We start from the raw sequence: 21,408 nt of genomic DNA on the forward strand, positions 1-21,408 counted from the left end.
TCAATCACTATCTGCTGCTATAATTGAGAAGAAACAGTTAAACAACTTTGAATAATTCAGTATATCTTTCGTAAGGCTTCCTGGAATGAAACCATTTTGACAAACCCGTCTAAACACATATTTACGACACAATTGCATGTAAAATTACCTAGAATAAAAATTACCTAGATTAATAAGATTACCTAGAGATTAATAAGACTTAGATACCTAGATAATTACCAAGAGATTAAGCAAGATTACCTATTAAGATTAATAAGATTACCTAGAAAATTACTTAGATTAATAAAAATTACCTATGGCAATAAAATTACCATAAAATTACCTAGAATACGCCGTTTGCCAGGTCATTCCTCTTTCAACTTCTACTTTATATAATACAATTTTCGACCGACCAGTGGCATGTGTGTAAACAAACCAAATGGATTCAAGGATCTTTACTTCCTCGCCTCCTAAAAAAAAAAAAAAAAAATACTTTTTAATATACTTAAAATACTAAAATACTTCTAAAATACACTAAAAATACTTCTTACGTTTTAATATTCCTCACACTAAGTTGAAAGAAAAAAGCGAAAGAAACCGGTTTACAGTGCGTTAATGCATGAACAACTTGAGCTGCAGGGGGTATATCATACAAGTAGCCATCTTTTTTTTTTTAGTAAACTTAAGGTTTCATTTTATTTTATTTTTTTTTACTTTATTTTTAAGCGAAGAACCACTTAACGATATTACGGAATGTTTTTTTTGTTCTCTATTTAAAAGTGAGATGTCCATAAGAAGATTCTTCATTAAAATAATATTGTATGCTTCCAAAAATGTCTGTCGAACCTCAGATTCAAAATATCTTAAAACACTTTTCCTATTAAAATATCTGCTAATTGCTCAGAATATTAGCAAAAGAATGCGTAGTTGGTCTTATCCTTATTTCAACTACTTTGTAGGAAAAATATCTGATGGAACGATGGACTAAATCGAAATTTGGTTTTGATTAAAATAATTGCAGATTGTTCAAACATCAAGAAAATCGGCAACAGGAGCGTTAACGCCCTGCAATGGCGGTCACTGTCAGCAATAGGATATCCAAAATGTCTCTGAGAACTGAGAATCTAAGTATTGACAGTCAGCAATAGTGGTCACTTTTGCAAGTTTTTCTTAACTTTACCATTGAGCAATAAGCATAAGGCTATCAACAACATCGACTGTAAGAAACACAAACACGACTGTAAGAAACTGGTGGTGAAATACAATTCAGCTGTGTTGGAGTAAAAAAAAAAAAAAATAACAGATTTTTTTTTACTAAACTTAGGCTTGCGATTTTCAGCTTTTTAGAATAAACAAGAGCTGAGAGCTCATATGGCACTTGCGACGAGGCAAGAAGAGCTAAGAGCTAAGAGATCATATGGTATGAGCTCTAACAAAGTTCTATGAATTAATAGATTGATTTAAAAGGAAAATAAGAGGCTTAATGCCGGTCAGGATTTAAAATAAGAGCTCTGAGTCACGATGTCCTTCTAAATATCAAAATTCATTAAGATCCGATCACCCACTCGTAAGTTATCAATACCTAATTTTTTCTAATTTCTCCTCTCCCTTTAGCATCCCAGATGGTCGAATCTGGGAAAACGACTTTATCAAGTCAATTTTTGCAGCTCCCTGACAAGCCTACCAATTTTCATCGTCCTAGTACGTCCAGAACCACCAAACTTGCCGAACCACTGAACTCCTCCCCCCAGCTCCCCCAAAGAGAGCAAATCCAGTACGGTTCCGTCAATCACGTATCAAGGACATTTGCTTATTCTATCCACCAAACTTCATCCCGGTTCCTCCACTCCAAGTGTTTTCCAAGATTTCCCCCCCAACTGCCCCCCAATTACGCTGGATCCGGTTGAGATTAAAAATAAGAGATCTGCGTTACAAGGTACTTCCAAATATGAAGTTTCATGAAAATCTGATCACTCCTTCGTAAGTTAAACATAAGTCATTTTTTCTAATTTTTCAGAATTACCCCCCCCCCACCCAATAGAGCGGATCCGTTCCAATTATGTAAATCAGGTATCTAAGACTTCTGCTTATTTGTCCCACCAAGTTTCATCCCGATCCCTCCACTCTAAGTGTTTACCAAGTTTTAGGTTTCCCCCTCCCAATGTCACCAGATCCGGTTGGGATTTAACATAAGAGCTCTGAGACATAATATCCTTCTAACTATCAAATTTCATTGAGATCCGATCACCCGCTCGTAAGTTTAAATACCTCGTTTTTTTCTAATTTTTCACAATTAACCCCCCCCCCCCCAACTACCCCAAAGAGAGCGGATCCGTTCCGGTTATGTCAATCATGTATCTAGGACTTTTGCTTATTTTCCCACCAACTTTCATCGAGATCCCTCCACTCTAAGTGTTTTCCAAGTTTTAGGTTTCCCCCTCCCAACTCCCCCCCCCCCCCAATGTCACCAGATCCGGTCGGAATTTAAAATAAGAGCTCTTAGACACGATATTCTTCTAAATATTAAATTTCATTGAGATCCAATCACCCTTTCGTAAGTTAAAAAAACCTCATTTTTTCTAATTCTTCAGAATTAACCCCCCCAACTACCCCAAAGAGAGCGGATCCGTTCCGGTTATGTCAAGCATGTATCTAGGACTTGTGCTTATTTTTCCCACCAAGTTTCATCCCGATCCCTCCACTCTAAGTGTTTTCCAAGATTTTAGGTTTCCCCCTCCCATGTCCCCCCCCCCACTGTCACCAGATCCTGTCGGGATTTAAAATAACAGCTCTGAGACACGATATCCTTCCAAACATCAAATTTTATTAAGATCTGATCAACCGTTCGTAAGTTAAAAATACTTCAATTTTTCTATTTTTTCCGAATTAACGGGCCCCCCACTTCCCCCCAGATGGTCAAATCGGAAAAACGACTATTTCTAATTTAATATGGTCCGATCCCTGATACGCCTACCAAATTTCATCGTCCTAGCTTACCTGGAAGTGCCTAAAGTAGCAAAACCGGGACCGACCGACCGACAGAATTTGCGATTGCCATATGTCACTTGGTTAATACCAAGTGCCATAAAAACGAACGATATTACGAAATGGGTTAAATACTGAAAATACACCGCACCTTATCTAGAAATATAAGGCCCATAAGAATTTTCTTAAGAAAAAAAAAACACAAGATTCCCAAAAACTTAAAATACTTCCTATATTATAATACTTAAAAAGATAATATGCTCGTACGATAATACTTAAAAAGAAAACGTCTTGGCATCATTCCTGACATTAAGAGGCGCCATGTTTCGTACAACAGCAATCCTTCATCATGAAATTTATATAGCCAAAACGTTATTATCGAAGATGATATATATACGATATATCGACATATAAACGGTAAATGTGTAAAGATTCACTTCAAATGGTGCTTTCGTCATGCGGTCATTCCATCATTCCTTAGGTTAATAAAGACGAGTTGTGTCCCACTTAAAAATTGTATATCGATCTGTCCGAACTTCATCTCAACTCACCTGGTCACGGTGGCATGAGTAGGCTCAAAACCATGTAATTTAGTAATATCAGAAGCTTCAAACGAAAATTGCGTATCTCAGGGCACTGCATCGTACTGCAGTAGATCCGGAATTCATCGCACTGCAGAAGATCCGAAATTCGCTGACTCACTACAGTTCAGAAGTTGTGAATTATTTGATTTATTGAGTTCCGAATAAATTCATACCAGCAAATAATTTTGTCCATAACACACTATTTATAAACTGATTTGCATGATACAGTTTGGCAATTTGCCAACACAATGTCAACAACATACTAAGAGCCTAGGCAGACCGTTCTCTAAAGAGGGTTGTGTAATCTTGTACAAGCAGGTATAATCATCTTTTTCAAAATTGCTTTATAAAAATTTAGGGGAGCTGTAGTCTTGAAATAAAATGAAACATTTGTGACTGTGTCCTTTTTTATTTCTATCGTCAGTTCTAGGAGCCCATTATCGTTGAAGAAGGATAAATATACAGGAATGGATGCGCTACAAATAATATTGGAAAAAGAGTTAGAAAAGCTAGTGAAATCATTAGTCCAGAAGACGAGAATCGTTGTGACATTCGTAATGTTAGAAGAGAAAGTTAACTATAAAGGTCCATCTAAGAGCCCGGCTACTGCATATACTAGTGATTACGATCGACTTTCGTCCCCACATAGTGAAGATCCTGTCTCACCGTACGTCCTATCAGCACATGATTTTTTATTGCCAAGTGAATAGGGTTCTACCCTTCTGGGACACAAAAAAAAGTGTATTTCACAATTTATTTTTACTTTTTCGTAAACAGCTCTTTTAGAACCATCTCAGAAGGCGAGGTCGCCCCTCCCTAGCGTAAGGTTAAAAGAAGAAAATACTTACCGCCTCCAAGATCCCGAATACCATGATCGTATCTTCCCGTCCTCTTCGCTTGATTGATAACATGTACTAATGTGTCCATATAAAATTTAAAAATAGCGTTTTGTAAATGCACTTTAACACCAAGTAGTCTGTTTAGAAACTTCACAATTTTATTATGGTCTTTATCAAGTTCATATCCCTTGGTTTCTGAATCACGTAACATTCCGACCGAGGCGAGAGCTGCACGGGCATCTGAAATAAGAAAAAAATTTGACTAATTATTCTATTTTCTTTTTTAATAGACAAAACGACTAAGGAAGATCTAGGTGATTGATTTGCATTATTTATCCATTAAAAAAAACAAAAAAAAAACCTAGAAACAAAGTAACATATGAGAGGCGGAGGTTGAGGTATACACGAAGGAAATTTTTCAACAGGGGAGAGGATCAATGATAAGAAAACAAATTTCATTTGACAATTTGAATGAAAAGTGCCCAAAAATTCAGGGTAACTTAGGATTTAGGAGGAAGGGGGGAGGGTCTGGTCCCAACGCTCTATACGATTAGCAAACTTGAAAACATTCCAAGTTGTCATTAAATCTACATTTTCTCTTAAACTACTACTACAAATAAGAAGATGATCGAATAAATAAACACAAAAACGAAAACAGAGAAACGAAAAAAAAATGATCTGTTTGGAACAGGATTAGAAATTCAAAAATCTATTTATTAGACCAGATCATTTTTTTTTTTTTTTTTTAATGATCCTCACAAAAGAGTATGCACAACGGCTTTTAATTTTGATGCTTCTCGTCCGACAGACTTGTTCCTTAGTTTTATTATAACTGAATAATTTATAATTAAAATACCTAGCTACTAGCTTACCCATAACTAGCTTACCCTTCGTGCATTGCTGCAGGCTCAAAAGAAAGGAAATTCAAACAAGATATCACCCTGTGTAAAATTCCCCGTATGTTAATAACAGTCATATTTAAAATATAATATTATTTAAAATCTGTTTTAAGATTATTTATTATTCAAAATTTTATTCAGTCCGGATAATTCCCCTTTATTGGGGAATCGAGTCCATAAATCTACAGACAAAAACATCATTTTTTGACGTAATGCTTCCACAATAGCGTTAATCCCAGGTTGAATAAAGTTTTTTATTACCCTGCATTATAAAAAAGACCTAATTGATTAATTTTGATTACACATGCAAAGAGTCGGAAAAAGAGATGCAAATCAAGTTCATTTTAATTTTGATAAAAAAAAATTATAAATTTTCCCGCGGAATATTTTTCCAACATGTAAATAACGTTAGTATTTTTAAATTTAAAACCATTGGAAAAATTAGAATTGACGAAACTGTTGAATATCAAATTCATAAAATTTATTGAAAAAGAAATTTTATAATTTTGGAAGTTTGTTAGATGACAGAATTCATAATTGACTAACCCGTAACTTGGTTATCAAGAAAGAAGTTAATAACGTGACCAGAAGGGACTGTCAATTGTTTGTGCTGAGAGGTTTCTAATTTCAGTCAGCACGAACAGTATTGAAGCAGCCTTGATGGGATCTTATGAATGTAACCTTTGCTAGAACGAATTCAACAAGTTTATAAAGCTTCTTGACGATCAGATGAACATTGCAGTAATGCATGCAGGACAACCACCCACACAAACATTCATTCGACTTTAAATACATACATACATTATATATATATATATATATATATATATATATATATATATATATATATATATATATATATATATATATATATATACATATATATATATATATATATATATATATATATATATATATATATATATATATATATATATATATATATATATATATATATATATATATATTACCACTACTGCTTTCACCAGTATCCCTATCTATATCTTACTGTCAACTGTGAAAAATGAAGATGTAGAGATGACCAACGATGACAACTTAATACCCCTCCCCCCTCCTAAAAAATTTAATCCGTAGAAAAGACCAGCAAAGAGAATAAGAAATACAAAGCTACAACAGATAAATCATGAAACAAGGTGCTACATAACTTCTATGAAATTTCTGTTATGATTATCAATTTGTCGTTAGCATCTTGCAAATTATACAACTAATTAACAAGAAAACAGATCCAAAAAAACAACCACTATATACGTAATAGTGGTTGCAAGTTGGTTCAAGTCTTACTATTTTTATTTAAAAGAAAAGGGAAAATAAACAGACAGAAATAAAACGCAACCCTCTTCCCTCAACCAAAAAAAGAAACTCGAGCTTGAGACTCTAATGAAAGATAACCATATAATATTTAAAATAAACAAGTAAACTTATGAGAGGTTACACACCTTCCATGAAGTTGCCTTTATAATCAGGTATCTTGACAACCGCTTCTTCTTGTCCAATAAAAGCTCTCATGACTAGTTCCAAAGCTGATCGCCCATATTTGTCATCAATATTAAACTGGGATAAATCTCGAGCCTCTCCCGCTCTCCGGTCGCCGTGAGTGAGTGCGCCCAGGGATTCCAGCCGTTTGGCTACAATCGACGCAAATCGACGCTCACCGGCAAGATCAGAGATGAGGAACATATACTCGGGTGGATATAACTGATTTGAACGATGAGTTCGACCTAAATGACAAAACATTCAAAGTAAAAATTAGAGAAATTAAAGAAGAAAAAGCTTCATAACCAGAATATATCTTAGAAACCTGCCACTTAATAAATAACAAATACCAAATTTAAACCTGGTGACTTGCAACACACGATAAAACCACCCATAAAGCAGTAAAAATGCTCTAGCCTCGCGCGGAGACGTCCACGATACAATTGAATAAAAATAAACAGCAATTTAATAAGTATTCAAAAAAGAAAAAAAGACAGAGGTTGGGGGGGGGGGGGTAGGGGAGCATATGGCAAGAGTAGTAGTAATATACACTCAATCAAACACAAACGATTGAATGATGGGTTCGACCTAAATGAAAAAAGGGTCAAAAAAAGAGAAAGAAAAACAGTCGAAAATTCATAACTGGAACAAATCTTGAAAAAAAAAACGCGACTTAGAAATTAACAAGCCCCGATAACAGGGTCAGGTGGCCTTCAATGCAGGATAAAACCACCAACATGTAGCCACGAGGGACATCTGCTGAAGCGCTTACAAACGATTTGAACGTTGTTTTTCAGAAAACTATGGTCGTTAAAGATAAGAAAATAGAAAAAAGAAAAAAAAACTTAAAAACAAGAGCATGATGTTCCCAGGAATTTAGACCCAGAGCAAAGACAAGATTGGCATCTTTGGCAGCTCAGAAATGATACTAAAAACGGGTATGTCCATTTTTTACGTCTATCTAGTTCTTGTTATGAAATTCCTGGCAAAGGGTATTAAACATCAAAGCCGTCTTTTAGCCTAAACATTAGGTGTTAGGAAAGCGGGCAGAGCAGTAAGCTGATATGGAGTACTCCTAACGCAGTAACAACTCTTGATGATTATTACATATAAATACAAGAATATGTGACATTCTATCTTAATTATTCCAATTGGAGACCAGTTCCTTCTAAGCTGTTTTAGTTCAGTTTCTTCTAAGACGACAATCAATATGTCGTCTATCTTTAATGCACTACTTTTTTTTTCTTTTAATGTCATGGCCCGTTTATGTATTTACATGTTTTTAATTCTTTTTATTGAGTTGTTTTTTGACAATTTCGACAAAATTGCTAAGGATTAATTTCAAACTTTTTTTTTGATATTATTCTGTTTTGACTCTAAAGTATAAATTCAACCCAGCCGGGCATATGTAAGCTAAAATTTTATGTAAAACGGAAATTAAAGAAAGGTAGGAAGGGCCTATCTATATATACGAAAAGAGCCTAAGTAATCCTCACCAAACTGCTGAATTGCTCTGTCTGCACTCCATGGAAGTTCCAGAGTGATGTGAACTCGTCTTTTTGTGTTCAAGGCCCTCTTATCAGCATGTAAAGAAATACCGCTACTTGCAGCTTCACTGATGATAGCAATGTCTTTATCACCGTTTTGAAATCTTTCTCGTTCTCGTACATTTAACATGTCCACCGGTCCCTCAGCATCGGCACGAGATTCATATGTAACGTTACCTAGGTCATCTTGAACCATTCGACCTTTTCTGCCAGTCATCTCGGCTACTTCATCTGGGCCTTCAAAGAAACAAAACCAAGGTCAAAATTCAAGCGAAACAAAACTGGAAGATATGAAAGCATTAAAATGAACCCCTTTTCTAAGTTTACAGTGTTCAAAGCTCTAATTGGGAGCCAATATATTAGAACTAGGCAAAATGAGGGGGGAGGGGTAACGGTGAAAAGTGCAAAGCTATGAAGCAGAGACACAGACAATTTCAACAATGAGAGTGAAGGATAGACCAGAAGATTTTAAAATGGAAGGGGAAGGCTTAATCCCTCAAAATCGTATTTAATGTACTAGATTTTTACCAATGGCCTTAACTCCAATCAAAGGGGGCGGGGAGTGGTAAATATCTAGCTTGTGTACAAGTATACCATCAGTGATATAAACTGACTTTTCATTAAAAAACATTTATCCAACATATTCAACGGATAGTACCGTCGCAACTGTAGGTATTTATGTATGTATACTTATTGACGACATGACTGCCTGTCCATGGATTATTCTTTATGGTTGATTGTGTGTGGCTATGCTGTTTGACCTATGTGATTGTATGGATGAGTAGGGTTAAGGCCTCATTCAAGTGCTGGTCTATATTAATCACTAATTTAGGAAAACAGTCTTCCTTTTCTCCTTCTGTCTTTTTTTTTTTTTTTTTTTTTTTTTTTTTTTTTTTTTTTTTTTTTGTGTGCTGTAGCATTGGTGATTTCTCTTTTCATGATATGTATATGTACATATACACAACGGTATGTATGTATATGTAGATTTAGATTTATAATCGCAGAATGATTTTTAGCTTGTTCGAAATCGCAACAACATTATTTTTCTAATTTTTCAGAAGACATCAGTTTCTCATGTTTAGGTTCACTATTATTAAACAGTTCTATTTTTCTCGTAAAGGTTATTCATTCTTTTTTTTTATCACTAAAACATGAACATGGTAACGACATATATGTTTACAAACTGGTCTAAGGACTCGAAGTTCCTGAAAATTCGTCAAGGTCAAATACCCTCTTTCCACAAAAAACGTCGAAAATTCTTTCAATTTAAACAAAAAGTCAAAAAGGTTCAGTCCTTAGTACGAGACAACAGATTACCAGAAAAGGAGTAACAAACAGAAATGTACCATTAGTCTTTTCATCACTTCCTACTGAACAAGAGTGTGCTTAAATTTATATCTAGCAAAAATGATGGCCCCTTTAGGATTGGTACAAAGTACACGCCAAAAAATAATAGCCGGAGAATACATTTTCTTCGTGATTTTACCCCTCCCCCAGGAAAGCGTGACTTTGTCTGAGACTTTGCTATGACCAACCCCCCTTTGTCCCCTTAATATTGTTGTAACTACCTGAAGAGTGCCTCAAGTCAGAAAAGTGTATTTTTACAGTAAAAGGCCTAGTACAGTAAAAGGTATTTTTACAGTGTCATATTACCCATGGTTTGGTAATATAGAGTTAACTCAAGGGAACTTAACGAGGGAGAGGGATACGAAGTTTTTATCAATTAATAAAATATTAATAAATTACGATTAAAAATTAACAATTAATGAAAGTTTTAATTTAGCACATTGTTGAGATTTGTATAAAGAATTTGGATCATATTGTTTTCATTATGGATTTTTCATTAGTATATATATATATAAAAAAAAAAAAAAAAAAAAAAAAAAAAAAAAAAAAAAAAAAAAAAAAAAAAAAAAAAAAAAAAAAAAAAAAAAAAAAAAAAACTGATGACAAATTCAACCTCCAAAGATTTTAAGCCATTTTGTAATATATTTTCGCCTTGCGAACTGTCTAAAACCTCTATTCTAGAAATACGGTTTATTCTTGGGATTTTCTTAGTTTCTTTCACTTTCCATATAATTAACCTATTTTTGCCACTTTAGTCAAATCTGTTCAGTGCCTGTTAACATTTCTTTTCTAACCTACTACACTAAAAGCTTCTGTATTTATCACATCCCAAGAAATTCCACAGATATTGATCCTCAAAGCCTAGTCCAAGCATAAAAGGACTGTATAATTTTGATCAAATATCGTAGGGAGCTGCTGAATAAGTTTTTTTTTTCATTTGCTTGAATGACTTTTATGGTTATAGAATGCTTATTCGTTACAAGGTTTCACGCCCTGGTTCTCAATTGTTAAAACAATTTAAAAATTCACTTACGCTAGATCTATTCAATTATATTTATTAATGTTTTTCCTTTTTTGCAATTTATTGTCAGCATGCGCAAGCAGGATTATATTTTGGTGCGCTGCTGATTAGTCTTTTATTTTTCGGTTTATAATAAATTACTGTGCTACTTACAATATGGTAGCAGAAATATATGTACACTCTTGTTCCGTAGGAAGTGATGAGAAAACTAATGGTACATTAGTTTAATTAATGGTACATTAATAATGTACCATTAATGGTACATTTTTGTTTGTTATTGATTTACAGGTAATCTGTAGTCTCGCACTAAGGACTGAATCTTTTTGTTTAAATTGAATAAATTTTTGAAGCTTTTTTGGGGAAAGAGAGTTTTCGACCTTGACGAATTTTCAGGAACTTTGAGTCCTTAGACCAGTTTGTAAAGATATATGTCGTTACCATGTTCATGTTTAGTGTTAAAAAAAAAGAATGAATAAACTTTAAGAGAAAATTGAAACTGTTGAATAATAGTGAACCTAAACATGAGAAAGTGATGTCTCCCAAAAAATTAGAAAAATAACGTTGTTGAGATTTCGATCAAGCTAAAAATCATTACTAAATAGCAATACTATAGCACTAAGTAGCAATAAATATAGCTACTAAATAGCACTACAGGGCTAATACTACTATAAATTACTATGCTGCTACTAAATATTGACAAAAATTAATCTAAAGTTTATGCTAGCACTTCCTTCTTTGGGATGAATCTCAAGAACTTTCGGTTGTCAGGGGTTGTCAGGTGGTTCGGTAGGGTTGTCGTTACCCCTGAAGTTGTCAGGGATAAAGGCAGCTATTCAATTACTTTTAAATTCTAAATTCCAAAAATACGGTTCTAAGGATTTAAAAAGGAAAAAAAATTGGCACATACAAAACAAAGAAAAAATTGCTAAAATACCAATTTTGCAATTTGGCCAAATAAAGAAACAAAACTTGACATGAGAAACAGTGCCGTCAAATCACGGAAATGCACAAGAGGGGGGGGGATTTTATTGTTTTTGAATTCTTAATGAAAATACCAAAAACTATTTTCAATGAAATACCAAAAACACATTTCTTTAAATCTAAGGAAAGGGGGAGGGAGAAAGTGGTGTGCTATAACAAGTTTAAGGACCTTGGCTTTATGAAAGTATAACAATTATCTCACCCCCATGACATGAGAAACAATGCCGTCTAATCACGGAAATACACGAGGGGGGAGGAGCAATTTTATTGTTTTTTAAATTTTCAATAAAATACACCAACAGCTATTCTCAATGAAAATACCAAAAACATATTTCTTTATATCTAAGGAAACGGGGGAGGGAGAAAACCTAAAAGAGGGGCGAAAAACTTGGGGAGAAAGTCTAGGAAACAAATGGGGAAAGTGGTGTACTATGACAAGTTTAAGGACATTGCCTCTATGAAAGTACAACAATTATCTTACCCCCAAGCTCATCAATTAGTTGGTCCAGTGTGTTGGGAGGCAGCTTTTTTCCCAATTCTTCCAATCTTCGTATGATCTCCTTTTTCATGGCAATAACCCTGTCCGTGTTGGGAGGTCCATCTTGAATCCGTTTGAGAATTGGAGTGCTAACTGCTTTTTCAATGCTTGGAAAAGGTTTTGGAATGTTTGGAATTTCTTCTACCTTCGAAAGTTTTTTCTTCAGCTTCTTCTTGGGCTTTCTCTTTTCTACCTTTTCTTTTTTCTTCTTTTTCAACCATGGATCTAAAAGGATATCCAATTTTAACGTCAAACAAATCTGTTCTGTCAAAACCAAGTCTGCGTTTTTCAATTTTTTTTGAGAAAATAGAAAACGAAATTTTTTGTTCATTTTTTGAATGGGAGGAATATATGAAAAAACAGTTTAGGCTTTGTAATTCTAGTATGTTCATACTAGTTTTTGGCTGGAAGAAACCTGTCAAATCCGTTTTTACCCCTGTATACACTATGTCATATCTTAGAAAGTACAGTACCCGGAAAATTTTGAACTGCAACAAAGGACTCACTGTTTCGACATTAGGAGAGGTCCATCCTTAACTCAAAAACGATTTTTTTGGTCCTTTTTTTAGGTATTAGGTCCTGGCCAAGGACAGCCAAAATATCCTCCTTTAAAAGAACAAATGACATCAGCCCCCCCCCCCCCAAACACACACAGAATTTAATTTTGCAAGCACTTGCATGAAAATAATGCTCCACGCTGGTTTTCCTTTTAGCAGCATTTTTAAAGCTTTTCATATTTTAAAGTGAAAGGATATTGTAACCGGAACAGACACAGCATTTTTGTTAACAGAGATTAGTTTATGTAACTTCAAATATATTTATTGAAAAACACTTAAGACGGGTAGAAGCCCTGCAACGTTCTTCCAATAAGAAAATCTCCCGCGTTTTATTTGGCGGAGATCATAGCCGAGTGGATTTGTGCACGGGATTTAGGATCCTTTGTCTGAGCAGGCGAGGGTTCGAATCCAAGTGTACCCAATTATTTGATTTGGGACGGGGTCAGTGGTGTGACTCTGTAAGCTCAGCCAGAGTCGAACCAGCTCTAAATGGGTCATTGGAGTTATCTGGGGAAGGTAAACAGGGAGGGTGTGTGGAAGCACTGGATGGTTGGATCCCAGCCCCCATTGCAATTCCTGGCTGAAGAGCCAAGAAACGGAGATCAGCACCGACGGTAGGGACAGTAAAGTCTAATGCCATATTCTTCTTCTCTTAATTTTGACCAATCACGTCGCAGTCTTACCAAAAAGTGCATGCCTATCAAATTACACATTTATTTTTAATGGCTGAAACTTGTAAAAATTTTAAGCCTTACAACTCTGGCTTTAACCAGAATTTAGTGATGTTTTAAACAGTTTAAACTCGCTTAAACTATCCATATTTAAACACTTAATCCACTATTATCTAACGAAGAATAACCTGGAAATGAAGTCGTGGATCTCACATTTTGACTTGGGGAGAAGTGGCAGAGGTGAGCCGAGATGTTTGCGTTTCTAAGTTGTCAAAATTGCACACCTACAATATTTCAGGAGCATTTTTGGGGATGGTATTAAGACCTCCAGGTAGTGGGCAAAGAGACTTTATATCTTTTGTGCTGGGTGTTGGGGAGAATCGAAGGGGGCAACTACTACTATTAGGACAACTCCTTAAAGAATGAGGTCCTACTACTATTAGTATAACAATAATTAGTTTAAATTTCACAACTATTGTTAGGGACAAATATTTCGTGGCATTATATACGTCAGAAGTACGATAGATAGTAAATAGATGTAGAAGTAAATAGATCAGAAGTAAATAGATAGATATACGAGAAGTTTTACATTGTCTTTTATTCTACTGCTAATTCGTAACACCATTCTATATCACTTTATCCTACTAAACCTCACGAGTTCTACTATTTTGAGTTTTGTTTTTATTTTTGAAAAACTGTTCTAAGTTTTCTTGAGCTGGTATCATCCTACCTAAATTGTGTTTGGGGGATTTTTGAGGTACGTGACTGGATTTTGTGTTTTGTATGAATTTTGAGTATTTTTGTACGTAGAATATGAACAGAATTAGTAAAATACATTTTTTCCCTCCCCTAATCTTTCCTAGTTATGGAGCCTTACACGAGATACTATCTTGAAGTTAATTTATTGAGTTTTGAGCTTATTTTTATTAATTTACATTATTATATTTCTGAAGTGGAAATAATCTGAAGTCGATGAGTCGGTATAATGTGTTAGGAGATGTGTTTTTCTAATAGGAGCACGATTTCCTTTGTCTGGATTAAATGTTAGCCCTTTTTAAGCTTTTGTAAGCTCATTGAAACAGCCAAAATGGATACCATAAAAAATACAGGGTAATATGAAGAACAGTAGAATTTTGTTAAATTTACTAAGTTGAATTAAATGTGGCTATATTTTTATTTTATACATTCCACTTTCTTCTATTGAAAAGAGCTTACTACTACTACTACTGCTGCTATAACAATTCACCGCAGCACCAAGCCACCTGAGGCCAACACAGCTAGGCACGCTCCTCCTCCATCCCAATCTATTCAAAATCTCCCTCTTTACACTGTCCCAGGAAGTTCCCGTTTGTATTAAATCTTTCTTTATGATATCCTCCCACCCCAGACGAGGAACGACCTGCTTTCCGTTTAGCCCCAGACGGTGGCCGAAAAGGACTATCTCTCATCCTACATCCACAAAACGTGCTTTAAATCTCAACCTTTCTCTCATTATAGCCCTAGAAAGCGAGATTGAACCACACTTTTCGTACAGCCTACTGTTTGAAATACGATAAGTCAGCCGGCTACCCAGAACAATCTGTAGGCAATTTCCCTGGAAAACATCTAGCAAATCTTCATCCGCTTTTCAGAGCACCCATGCTTCAGAGCTATATTTGAAAATTGTCATCACTTTACCTTCGAATATTCTAATCTTAGTTTGCAGACTTATCTTCCTGTTCTTTCAAACTTTTTTTAATTGTGAAAAAACACCCTGAGCTTTGGTTATTCTACTTTTAACATCTTCACTGCTCCCACCTTCTTTACTAATAATGCTACCAAGGTATGTGAAGCTGCCCACTTGATCAATCTTTTCGTTACCCAACGTCACCTTTTCATCTTCACTTATTCCTGGAATTAGTGACTTAGTCTCCTTAACATTAATTTTTAAACATATTCTAGCACCCTAAACTCGCAAAACCACTAAAAGTTCATTCATTTTGCTCACACTTTCATCTAAGAAGCTTAAATCATCACCTTGATCTAAGTCTAGGAGAGTTTTTGCCATTGCCATTCCTGTGCTCCTTAAGACAAAGTCCATTAAAATGATCCATACAAAGGGGGATAGAACACAACCAATTCCTCATTTGATACAAAACTAGTTGCTAACCTCATTTACTACCTTAATCGCAGCAGTATTATTCTCATGCATAGGACTAATCACTTTAATGTATTTGTCTGGTATACCATATAAGGATAAGACCTTTGCTAAAGCTCTTCTATCAACAGAATCGAACGCTTGCTCATTATCTATAAAACTGAGGACCAAAGGTGTTTGACAACTAAGGCACTTCTCAATTATTAACCTAAGAGTAAAAATGTTAGCTTTTATCACACAGTCTTGGCTGAGCTTTTCGTTAAGAATTAAGGATGCCTAGGCTATTTTAAGAATGGATGTTTTACCAAGAACTTTTAATGTAAGTGTGTTATTGTTTATTATTTTATTTGCTGAAGACAGCCCTTAAATATAGGGCCGAAATATTCAAATAGGTTTTGTTCATTCACTGTCTTGGGAAAAAAGTCCTCATTATTCTCTCTTCTGTATTTGTATGATTGCCTACTCCCTCTCAATTTATTAGCATACCAGTACAATATTTTAATATTATGCCATCTAGATGCATCCTCCAGATCCTTGGCAATTTTTATCCATGGCCTCGACTTCACACCTCCTTAGTTCATATTTTAATGCTTTCTCCACTTTCTTTACATTCCTTTTGTTTTCATATGATCTATCACTCAGATAAATCTTGCACAAACCCCTTCTCCTCTCTATTAAACATAAAGCTTTTTCACTGATATTCCTAGCTACAGTCTTAACTTTCTTCCCTAAGACACCACTAGCAACCTCACAATTAGTTTCCTAAAATTTTCCACCATCTTCCACATTGTCAAATTTTAAACTTTCAAGTTTAGTATTCAACTGTTCCTGGAAAGTTTCTCTCAAATTTTAATCCTAGAGTCTACCAACATCATAACTTCCCGGGAAGTAGTTACCATTCCAAAATTTCAGCTTTAAATTAACCCTAAACACTACTAAATGGTGGTCTTTACTTTTAACATCAATAGCAGCACTCATATATACCCTAGTATCTTGTATGATCCTGTCAGTTTTCGGTTTACTATAACATTATCAATAAGCTTACCATCACGTGAGTACCATGTCAACTTATGGGCTATTTTATGACCAGACAGCGTATTGGTTGTAATTAAATTGTTATACCTACAAAATTGCAAAAGCCCGTAGCCGTTACTGTTTTCTTTTCCTACATCAAATTTACCTAAGCTAGGATAACATTTATCTCTATTTCTACCAAACTGGGCGTTGAAATCTCCTAGAAAAGCACCATATTTCTACCTGGGACCCTCTCTATTTGCTCCTGTAACTGCAAGTCAATTTCATCAGAGTCACTAGTATCTCCGTCACTTGGTTCAACAGGGGCATACATTAATATAACTGATACCATGAACTTTTTAGTCATAAAATGAGCAATTACTATTCTATAATTAAAAGCTTCCTAGCCTAAACTTCCTTCCTTTCTCATCATGAGACCTACTCCTTATCTATGTACCACCTCCGTCTCGTTATATATTCATGCCTACAATTATTATTCTACTACAAGGAGGCAGCCGGTAGTAGATAAATTAGTTAGAAAGAGGTTTTCCAGCCCGAAAACGCCCGTCAAAACAGATCAAACCCAGAAAAATTATCCATTAATCAGAATCCCTTGCGAATGTTGTGTCGTTTACTAGGCTATAATTTCCTCGAGGGGCACCACTCCTAAAGTGGAAATAGAGTGTACCGTAAGGTCCTCAGTCATGCAGGTACCCGAAAGGGTCGAGGCAGCCCTTTGCAGAGGCCTTTGTCCATAGATCTGGATCTTAAGCCCTACCGCAGTTGTCCTCCTAAAGAGGATCTTCCCACGATGATGTTCTGCGTCACCATGCAATTTAACCGATTACTGGGAGAAGGTTTGTAACTCAAGGGACGTGTGGACACGTCAGTGGGCCCTGTTGACGGTACATTTAAGGGGCCTCCTTCTTCCCCCACCTTTATTTATGGCCCCAGGCGAGGGTGCCCCAGTTTTTATTATGGGCCCCCAGGGACAAGGTCCCCCCTTAGTCCGTGTCTCCTATGGAGGTACCCTACATATCTGTAGGGAGTTCCCATATGGCCACCTGGGGACACGCGAGTGACCTGAGGGAGGCCCCTAAAGAGCAGTAGACTCGTAAAGCTTTTTTTTTAAAGAACCTAGGTGCACAAATTTAATGTTTTCTTCTGAGGGCTAACCAAAAGAGCCCTTTAGCTGAGTCGATGGCCTGCGGTCACTTAGCTGAGAGCCACATAAGTCTGGGGATGGATAAACAAATGTCATTGTAATACCTAATTTCAGATGCCAGATGAGGCGGGAGACGCCTTGACACATGCCCTGATACATCATGGCTATGATATCTATCGCCATAATATATGGTTATACAAGAAGTTTGTTGGGTGAATAATACATTGTTATGGTTATTGATTTGGGTAATCATAACAAGACTCTCGAAAAAAGTTTGGATTCTTACCAGTGTCTGAATCAGAGTCTGATCCAAAGAATGGATTATCGGAATCACTGGGATTTTCTGAGACACTTTCATCTTCATCTTCACTTTCTGAAAAATCTAACTCGGAATCAGAATCTTTACCATCAGAAATGGAATCATCGAACCTCATCTTCTTAGTCTTCTCTATTGCCGAGGTTGCTGAAAAAGAACAAACTTTTACAATCAGAAACAGAGTCATCTAGCTCATGGCAGATGCTACAAATAAAAAAATCAACGAAACATACTCTTTGCCTAGGACTGCACGAAAATGTCAGGAAGGGGAGGAGTATTTTATTTTTTTATTATTCAACAATAAAGATAAAAAAAAGTATTTCAAGGAAAATACCTAAAAAAAGTATTTTTGGAAATCTAGGAGGTAGAGATCTAAAATTTAGATGGCAATTGCCCCCGTACATCGCCCTTTATATAATAACGGAATTAAAATGGAATAGTTGTGGGCATCAAGCCATGGCTAATTTGCTAATTGTAGAAAAAGCCAAGACAGATAGTCCAATTGAGTGAGAAGCTAATCTGGCATTAACCCCCCCCCCCCCTATTAGAATTGTATAAAAATGATGTAAGTTCATTTGTTGATAGATATGTCTGTCTATTATCCGTCCAATCGTCATTGCTAGGGCAGCAGAACCATGGTAGATAGTCATAGAGCTAAGATAGTGATAGAACCTATAGTTTTCCAAGTGTTTGGTTTATTTGGCACTTGGTAAACGGCGGGAGTAAGTGCGCCTCTCTTATTGGACCAATATTTGTTTGTTATCTTTTAGCAAGTTTGTTCACGTCAATGTTTGTTCAAGCCTGCGTAGAGTCTCAGGCAGGTTGACCATGAATTTAAAATTGACTTAGGACCATTAAAATGCCTGAAATGAGATGCAAACAGGAGTCACCTGCCTATGGTCTTAAGCAGGTTGAACCAAGAATTTAGAATTGACGAAGGACCGTTAATTTGCCTAGAATAAGAGGCAAACAAGCGTCTATATAGATATATATATATATATATATATATATATATATATATATATATATATATATATATATATATATATATATATATATATATATATATATATATATATATCCTGTATATACATTATTCCAAAATTCCTTTTTAGTTAGGCCTAAATTTGTCGTTTACCCTACAAGATCCTTCGGAGCAATCCTAAGAATGAATTTCCCTTTATACACGCGTGGCAAGCGATGTCTTTGGCAAGCACAGGTTATGCTGTTATCAATTTGTACTCTGGTGTCGAGTCGTAGTTAAAAATAAAACAGCATTTTATAATATAAAACTTAACAACAATTTCAAAATCATTCAAATGTTTCTGATTGTGCACTTTGAAAAAAAAAACAAAAAACAATTGGCAAAACTATCAGCATTGATAAAATCCTGAGTAGTTGCAAAAACAGCTTTACAAATAGAGACAATTATGCAGACCTTGCCCAGGCACGAACACAACTCAATAGAAGGAGGACATATACCTCCGAATCAGATTCAGATTGGACGGGAATGACATTAATAATAATGTATTACAAAATTGTTTTTTATTATAATTTATTTAAAAGTTTTTGGAATAATGATTAAAATTATGAATTTTTTACTTCAAGATCATGACTGCATATAGTTTTATTGTTGTTTGAATTATCTACGTAAATATTTATCGGTTCACGTTCCACTCTCCAACTCCTAATACTGCTTGTACCTCATATTTGTTTCTTTGATGTGCTACCGATTGATTCCGTTTGAAAGTAAGTTATTGCTACCACTTCTAATGTGACGAAGTTAACTATCCTCTCCAATCCAAATTGGCTGTAGCTATTAGTTCTAGAATACAGCACAAAAAGTGACTAGACTTTTCTTCCGACCTTCAACATTTACTTCCCCCACCTAAGGTAGAACACCGAGACTGGTAAAAAAGGAACACTTGTGCTACTTCACGGCATAATGACCGCTGGAACTAGATGTTTTAAAACGGGAGGAACTGGGAGGCCTTTCAAAATATCCAAGCCGAATGCATCTCCGCATGTTTGCTCGTGAACATTTTGTCCATATTTGCAACATATTTGCTTTGCAGCACAAAATGGGGGAAATTGGCATTTTGATTTTGGTGCCATCTTTGATACACACGTATAAAAAAAAGATTGTCTCGAATATTCTCAATATGAAAATATTTACTTATTTATTTCTAACCCCCAACACAATACAAAAGTACGCAGAGAAAAGTACGCAGAGACGGAGTATACAGCGAAAACGACAAAAAACAGGAATAAGAGAAAAAAGAGACACCACAAACACCAGAATAATTTATAAAGAACACTGAACAACACTCGAGCACTGACACTCGAGCACTGAACACTGAACAACTTTTACATACATACAATTTTGAATATCACTGTCTAAGAAGGGGACACCATGGATGGAAACTGATTTTGCTATTGTATTTCGAAATACATTTTGAAAGAGCTGTTGCTGGGTCGGCTATTTCATAATTGTAGATTAATACTGAATTTCGGGTACACAGGGGGAAGTAAAGTAAATATTTTGCTTTTTCAAAATATACTGAACGGAGTTTACGTTTATCTGTTTGTGAGAAAATCTTCCAAAATGGAGCTGTGTATAAATAATGTTGTAGTGCTGTTGAACTATATTTTTTAGCGAAGATTATTCGGATGAAAGTTTTTTTTTTCTGACAACTGAAGCGTAAGACTCACTACATTTTTTTTCAATGTGGGAAATCAGCAGCAAACGGGTGTGGTTTAGGGATGGGCCATTTGGTACACCAAGATAAACAAGTTTTATCCCTAATTAAATAGAAGAACCTCAGATTTCTCAGAATTAAATTTTAGCCCCATTTTGGATATTCACTCTCAAGTATTTTAAAGTTTTCTTCGATACACTGTAATGACCTGCTAAGATTAAGGACATCATCCGCATAACAGACAAGTGTCACCTTTGTTGCTGTCTCAATGGATGAGGATAAGCATTTTGATTGAGCGTCTAGGAACATAGTTAAAAAGAGTAGGCGAAGTGATAGCACCTTGACGCGTACCTTTATAAACAGAAACAAAACTATTTAGATCATTCGGTGAGCTACGGGGACAAGAAAATCTATTTAGCGGAGCACGTATGACATTAGATGAATTGGAAATCGGCAAATAAAATGGATTTATAATTTTATTGCGTAACTTAAGCCAATGAGTACCATCTAATAAACGTGTACCAATGAGTCAAATGTACGCCTAACTGTGCTAAAAATGCCTGTAGTATGCATACCCCCTCATTACTACTGCTGCAAGCTGAGTACCAAGGATCAAGTGAAGCTTGATCTTCTGC

At 35.4% G+C, this 21,408-nt stretch overlaps 1 protein-coding gene across 1 annotated transcript in view; it reads right to left on the reverse strand.

Moving 5' to 3' along the window:
- The window catches only part of LOC136034984 (protein strawberry notch-like), a 91,748-nt gene that overhangs the window by 18,038 nt on the left and 52,302 nt on the right, over positions 1 to 21,408 (reverse strand). The window contains exons 13-18 of the mRNA XM_065716553.1: positions 18,045 to 18,221; positions 12,158 to 12,439; positions 8,277 to 8,564; positions 6,744 to 7,025; positions 4,397 to 4,627; positions 323 to 449 (exon numbers count right to left, since the gene is read on the reverse strand). Of these exons, the coding sequence (XP_065572625.1) occupies positions 323 to 449; positions 4,397 to 4,627; positions 6,744 to 7,025; positions 8,277 to 8,564; positions 12,158 to 12,439; positions 18,045 to 18,221 (1,387 nt within the window). The remainder of the gene's footprint in view (positions 1 to 322; positions 450 to 4,396; positions 4,628 to 6,743; positions 7,026 to 8,276; positions 8,565 to 12,157; positions 12,440 to 18,044; positions 18,222 to 21,408) is intronic.

The sequence above is a fragment of the Artemia franciscana genome, chromosome 13 (assembly GCF_032884065.1).
Source record: "Artemia franciscana chromosome 13, ASM3288406v1, whole genome shotgun sequence".
Classification (NCBI taxonomy): domain Eukaryota; kingdom Metazoa; phylum Arthropoda; class Branchiopoda; order Anostraca; family Artemiidae; genus Artemia; species Artemia franciscana.